The sequence below is a fragment of the Pygocentrus nattereri genome, chromosome 12 (assembly GCF_015220715.1).
Source record: "Pygocentrus nattereri isolate fPygNat1 chromosome 12, fPygNat1.pri, whole genome shotgun sequence".
Taxonomy (NCBI): Eukaryota; Metazoa; Chordata; class Actinopteri; order Characiformes; family Serrasalmidae; genus Pygocentrus; species Pygocentrus nattereri.
In genome coordinates, this window is record NC_051222.1 from 5,497,534 (window position 1) to 5,505,033 (window position 7,500).

The window sequence follows — 7,500 nt, forward strand, 5'->3', positions numbered from 1 at the left end:
TTTAGACAGGGGCAGTTTAAGATTAGAAATACTGTGAATTATTAAAACATTTTGAATAATGAGATGATGCAATCATGCTTGGGAAGAAAGGCCAAGTACTTCATGAGCAGGAATGTGTTGACCACACCATTTGGCCAAAAACTACATCTGCAAATAATCCAAATGTTTAAGAACAGTGTTGCCCAACGAGCGACTGCAAGGACTTTAGCTTTTACGCCTTTTACAGTGCACAATATCATACAAATATTCAGGAAATCCTGAAAAATCCCTGTTCATAAAAAGCAAGGCGAAAAAACAAACCAATACCCTGCAATCCCTCATATGGCACTGCATAAACGTTTCAGGAATAGTTTAACAAACCCCTGTCAGTAAATACAGTTAAGACTGTACTACGCACAGTGGCAACCATCTATGGACAATGTGCAGAAATGCTGCCAACTTCTCTGGGCCCAAGTTCATCTAAGAAAGGAATGATGCATAGTGGAAATGCATATTTTGGCCTGAGATTCTTTCAGAATGTTTATGGAAATAATACATTGTCTTTGCTGAACCAAAGAGGAGCCAATTTACCAGCTTAAAGTTCAAAAGCCAGTATTTGTTATGGTATGGGGAGGTATTAGTTAGTAGCTTTCATCTGTGAAAGCACGTTATTGCCGAACACATTTTGAAGACATATATGCTGCAAAATAATAATATGGCTGGTGCTAGATTGGCCTGCAGACATGTCTCCAATGTATTGGGGACTTATTTGTCTATCCTGATTGATGTTTACAAAAAATAATGAAGCATCGTGTCCTTATGCTGTTTTCGATTTAATGAAGCTCAAACAGAATTTACTCAACAGCGCTTTCTGTTTTCATTAGCATTTCCCTTACTGTCCCAACTATTTTGGAATTGGGTTTGGATTTATATAACTATCGCTATCCTTATTATTAATAAAGGTAACATCTCAATTTCTTTCTTCAACTCTCAGAGCATATTTAATTCCCCATTTGTCCGATCTTTTGTGAAAATCAGCTTTCTAAACCATATTCACTCATGCAGTCTCATCCACGGGGCTTTTCAAAAGTACTTTGCTCAGATTAGACTTGAATCAAACCCCCAGGAGGCTGCAAATCACCTGTTACTGGACTTAATAAACTCTAAAAGCTAGATTCAGATTAGCCCACCCGATGCGTGTCTGTCTGGATCTATTAATCTAGGCAAATAAATGCAATAAAAACTGATGCAGTACAAGCTGGTGCACAACTCAGGTACAACAGGCTTTTATTCAGAGCGCCTCGTGATAAGACATCCTGCAATGTTACTCCACTCCTGGCCCAGTTGTGCTGCTGAATGCTCTCTGCTCATCTTCCATGCTGTTATAAAGGTGAGGAGTTACGCTACCTTTGCTAATCTGAACAGTATTTAACTGTACCCAACAGTTCCTATGTGGAAATCGAACCATTCTTCATGAACCAAAGTGCTAGCGTGTCAAACACTGATGCAAAGCAATGTGGGCTGAAGGCGTTGTTTGGCTTTCAGTTTCAGTTTCAGGTGAAAGGGCTGTTTGCTCTGCATGTTTACACAGTAGCCTTGGTTGGAAGTGGATATGACCCCAGGGTATAGTGGTGCTCATGGCTCAGAACTGATCTGTCAGCCAAAATTTAGTATCAGGACTTTTCAGCTTCTTCTTGTTCTTCTTCTTATTAGCATTATTACTAGCATTACTTACAAACTTAATATAGGCTTACTGTTCAGTAATTACATGATGGCAGTGCCACAGGCTGAATTAATTTTAGGTTATACAGAGACGTAATAGAAGAGGTTAAGATTTTTTTCTTAATGATCATCTTATTATTATTATTATTATTATTATACATTTTGATGTCTTATTTTATTATATAGTAATGCTTTACTTAATTTACTATAATGCTTACTTATGTAAACTAAGAATAATTCAGCTAGGTGTACTGTACTCATATAATCAATAATAGTATGAAGTGAAGTGGTCAATTAAAAATAACAACAATAATAGAAATAATAAAAATTATATATAATAATATAATATATTATATGATATTATATTATACACTCATCAGCCGCTTTATTAGGTACACCTTGCTAGTAAAAGTTTGGACCCCCTTTTGCCTTCAGAACTGTCTTAATTCTTCATGGCACACTTTCAACAAGGTGTTGGAAACGTTCCTCAGAGATTCTGGTTGGTTATTTGAGTTCCTGCTGTCTTTCTATCATCTGGAACCAGTCTGCCCATTCTCCTCTGACCTCTCACATCAACAAGGCATTTTCGTCCACACAACTGACCGCTCTCTGGATATTTCCTCTTTTTCGGACCGTTCTCTGTAAACCCTAGAGATGGTTGTGTGTGAAAATCCCAGCAGATCAGCAGTTTCTGAAATACTCAGACCAGCCCGTCTGGCACCAACAACCACGCCACGTTCAAAGCCCCTTAAATCCCCTTTCTTCCCCGTTCTGATGCTCGGTCTGCACTTCAGCAAGTCGTCTTGACCACCTCTACAGGCCTAAATGGACTGAGTTGTGGCCGTGTGATTGGCTGATTAGCTATTTGTGTTAACAAACAACTGAACTTTACCTAATAAAGTGGCCAGTGAGTGTATATCATAATATAGTAGTAGTAGTATTTTCTTGTAGAGTTTATAGACATACATGAATAACTTTATTAATGATGCAACTAAACTCAGATCACCAGAGGAAAAAAAAGTAGTTAATTTGCAAATTATTGTGTAATATTGTGTAATGAGCAAATGGGGAAACTATGTATAAATTGTGCTGGAAGTCCTACATTCTTCATCTAATATAGATCCAAATCCATTGTGCTGAGATTTAGACTCAAACACCAGATCCAACCAGCAGCTGTGATTGTCACTAGAACCAGAGCTGGCCCGAACTAACAATGCTGAAATACTGGAAGAGCCTTGAATCCTGAGACGGCTCTCTGCAATGTAAAATACCATCTATAAAAAACCCCAAACAGGCATCCAACTACACATTTCCACAGTGTAGACTGTTATTAGTTATCCTTTCATTTTACTGTCCATCAGGTAACTGATGGACCCCCAAAAGGCTGCAGCCTTAAAGACGGAACTACTCCTGCCGCTTTCAAAGGTGTTTTTCTGTTTTTACTTTCACGCGTTTCCTTTTTCACGGCTACATTTAAAGAAATGCTTTGTCTCAAAGCCAACTGAACTCTTTTTAAACTTTCAGAGCGTGGACAGCTGAACTCATTCCACCGGGAGAAGAATAATGTTCATAAACACTCAGCGAGCAGAGATGATGAAAAGCTGAGGTCAGGTCCGGGGTGAACGAGTGGCATTTGGGCGATCAATACAGCGCAGCCCAGATGAACATGAAATTTACTGAGCCACAGCAGCTCTAGTAATGATAAGCAGGGGAGGATTCAGAATGTCAAAAAGGCGTCTCCATGATTTATTTATTAGTATTTTTTTGGGGTGCAATTTTTGCCAATTTTTCCCTGTTTAGTCACAGCTGATTCCACATCCTAGGTAGGCTATCAGACAGTGGCACTAATGCACCTTAACTACATGACTCTACACGCTTGCAGGAGAATGCTAAAGGGGGCCACATTGGCTAGCATCCCACTGAGTGACGGAGGGAGAGGGAGGAACACTCTGCAGGGACTAGCCCACAGATAACCTTGCAGTGGCCCATTGTGGGTCAGGCTACAGTGGAACCACATCCCTGAGTAACACTTCATTTGGAGTGGTCCTTTGTAGATGATTAATAAACTCTTAACAGATTATCTGTAACACTTCAACAGCATATCAGTGAAGTAGCAGTAGTGAAGTGTCTGAATACACTGAAGGAAATACCTTGTAGATGTTCTTATGATTACTTACATTATGTAGATGTGTTGTTAATATGTTACGTTCACTAAGCAAAACCTAACCTTACCAACCTTAACCAACTCTGGCCCTAATCCTAACCCGATGTTCATACCAAAACCTAATCCTAACCCTCACCCTGACCTTAATCCTAACCCTAACCTTGACCTCAATTCAAAACCTACCCCTACCAACCTTACCCAACACCTAACACTCACCTAAAGCCTAATATTAACCATAACCTCAAACCAAAACCTAATCCTAACCCTCATCCTAGCCCTAATCCTAACCCTAACCTCAGCCCAAAGCCTAATTCTAACCCTGGCCTTACTCCTAACTCTAAACCTTAACCCAAACACTAATCCTAATCTTAAACCTTATCCCAAAACCTAATCCTAACCTTAACCTCAACCCAAAACCTAATCCTTACACTCACCCTGGCCCTAATCCTAATCCTAAACTTAACCTCAAACCAAAACCTAATCCTTACCCTCACCCTGGTCTTAAGCCTAACTCTAATGTTTCTGACATGTTACTGAGAGTCATTTTCATCTAAAAGGTTACTCAAAATAAAGTGTCACCATCCCGGAAATCTTTCCGTTTGGGCAGTACGTGGCTGGGCTAGCCTACACATAACCTGCCAAAGGTCCACTGCGGGTCACTCCACACAAGGCCTACTTGCGGTGAGAGTTGCCAATATTCAAATTCATGTGCATTTTTTAACTTTTGCACATCTGTTGCTTAGAAGTGAGAGAATCCTTATATAAGGAATCGTATGGGTTGCCATTACAGGGGCCTGCACACTCTCCCAGTATCACAACTGTCTTGGGCCCCATTACTTTTTACCCCACACGAACCCTCGCTGGGTTAGCTCCAATATTGTGTCTTCATAACACAACATTCATGCTTATTAAATGAATTAATGGATTTGCCATCTGAGTCTTGAGGGCTAATTTGCTTGCCTCCCAATTAGAATGCCAGTCACTGAAAGAACGTTCGGGGATCTTACCTGTCCAGCATTCCAATGCAGTCCTGGATGCGAGGTCCAGTGCACCTGAAACAGATACAGTGATGTATCAGAATACTGGAAAGCATAAAGAGCCATGGCAACTGCGTTATTTTAGAAGCAGCACATCCTTAAGACCATCCTGCCTCGTCCACTTTCAGACGTGCTCCTTAAACTGGGTAAAACGAAAGTATCCAGTAAAGTACTGATGAATAAAATATGGCATGCAACCAAAGCCATATCGCAAACACAGGCCAGGATTTTCAGGCCTGCTTGGTTTTCAATCTGTGTTTGCACCAGACTGAGGCCATTTACCCAGAGTGCACTTGAACGGGAGCAGTAGAGTGGGTCAAATTAAAAAGTGTGGCAGGGAATTAAATCTCTCTCAGCTGGACTCCTTACAATGACACCAGGCTCTAGTGGGCTCTAATTGCCAATTAGCTCACAATAACAGTCATGGCATGCAGGCCTTTCTTTATGGAAAGAACCTTTCAAAGTCCTTGTTAATCTGCTACATGGGCCGGTACATGTTTGCATATATGTGTCCTGAGTGTTTGCAGGTCAAGACTTCAGTTAAGGACATCCTGGTCAAGCTTTTTGGCCCTAATCAAAACCGGAGTCCTCTAATAATGGTTGGTGTAGTGTAGCAGATAACACCTCTGCCTTCTACGCTGTAGACTGGGGTTCAATCCCCCGCTTGGATTGGTAAGCCCCCTACACTATACCAATAAGAGTCCTTGGGCAAGACTCCTAACACCACCTCCGCCTACCTGTGTAAAACAATCAAATCGTAAGTCGCTCTGCATAAGAGCGTCAGCCAAATGCCATAAATGTAATAATGAGTGGCTGAAGACATCATGTTGGATAATTGGAAGATAGCGCAACCAGTTTAGATTAGTTCTTGTAAGACACCCTAAGATGTTATTTACTTTAAAATGCTGCTGTAAGATCACATTTTTTCAGTATGTGCAGAGTGGAATTCATGTGTCTTTGATATCTTTGATAGGCCTTATTACGTGAAATGACAGTTTCATAGTGCGGTAAACATGCTGGGTTCATATTTCAGGTGGCTTGAAGCAGCCTATTCCTTTTCCTGTTAGTGCACGGGGGGGCAATCGGAGGTTAGGGAACCAGCCTCGTGACCAGAAGGTTGCCGGTTCGATCCCCAGAGCCGACAGCACATGACTGAGGTGTCCTTGAGCAAGACACTTAACCCCCAACTGCTCCCCGGGTGCTGTGGATAGGGCTGCCCACCGCTCTGGGCAAGTGTGCTCACTGCCCTCTAGTGTGTGTGTTCACTAGTGTGTATGTGGTGTTTCACTTCACGGATGGGTTAAATGCGGAGGTGGAATTTCCCCATTGTGGGATTTAAAAAGTATCACTTAACAGCCACAAAATTACATTTTCATGCAGCTAATTTAACCACATTTTGATGAAAAGTCGCCCTGTTCCTGCCACAAATCACAGACAACGCAGACATCAGAAATGTCTTTTGGTTTTTCTTAACTTTCAACTCTAAAATACACATTCAAACTGCGTGCTAACCTCTGAAAACAGGCCTCGCCGCTGCTGCTTGTCAGTTACGTCAAATAATCACACTGGCGTAAAAGTGCAATGGAGTAAATCAGCCTTAACAAAAACGGAATCGGCTTAAACCGATCCATTAATAGGGGTTTGGCTTTGATCCCAGTCTTCCATATCAAACTGGGACATTCCTAGTCTTTTGCTAAGAAACTGGCTGATCAACTAGCCCTCTCTTCCTCGCTTTCACCACAGATGCAGGTGAAATTCTTACTATCCAGTCAGGACATGCTTCTAGCAACTGCCTGATTATCTCGCCCGGTGTTCCTCAGTTTCTCTATAGCAGCTGAGAAGATTCCTGGGGTGTGACCAACCTGACTATTGTCATTCGGCGAGCCTCTGTTAGCTCCAGTCATAATCTTCCAGATCAAATCGAAAAACATTCTTAGTCATGGTCTTTTTTTTTAGCAACTACCTGATTTCCCAACCCTGTGCTCCTCAGATTCTCTACAGCAGCTGAGAACCTTCTTGCGGTGTGACCAACATGACTATTGTCATTTGGTGAGCCTCTATCAGCTCTAATTACAATCTTTTAGATCAAAGCTGGAGCTGCTCAGTCATGGTCTTTCATATTACGTTCTATTTTCTCTACCCAAGCACTGGGGTCAAGCAGTTGGGTGGGCTTGCTGGGTTATTTGTCTCTCTCTCCGTCTCACTGCACAACCCAACATTTGGGTTAATGGTGTGAACCACTTGCTGGGTTATTTTATTGGGTTCACACCCGCTACTAATGACCTTTCCATGCTGATCTAAGTTTTAAGTAAGTGTTTTTCATAGATTTTGATTAATCACTGCTTATGAACGTTGTCTGCAAAATATTAACGTTGCGTTGTTTAATGACGGTTTTCATTTGGCTCCATGAAGGAGTCCCGTTATCAGCAAGTGATAAGTTAGCTATCGTAGACCCAGTAGGCCAAATAATCCATTAACAAAGCACGAGCTCAACAGCAGGCCCAAGGTTTTATTACACACTCCTATAACCTAAGAATAGCTCCATTAGCTTGCATTGAAGACCCTGTAGTTACTGATTAATAAGCCTTCGTATGCTTG

The 7,500-nt window shown here is 41.5% G+C and overlaps 1 protein-coding gene across 2 annotated transcripts in view; it reads right to left on the reverse strand.

Annotated features, from left to right (window-relative positions):
- si:ch73-383l1.1 (receptor tyrosine-protein kinase erbB-4) overlaps positions 1–7,500 on the reverse strand; it is a 323,429-nt gene that overhangs the window by 50,694 nt on the left and 265,235 nt on the right. For both annotated transcript variants that reach the window (XM_017719311.2, XM_017719313.2), the window contains one exon: positions 4,873–4,917. In XM_017719311.2, the coding sequence (XP_017574800.1) occupies positions 4,873–4,917 (45 nt within the window). The remainder of the gene's footprint in view (positions 1–4,872; positions 4,918–7,500) is intronic.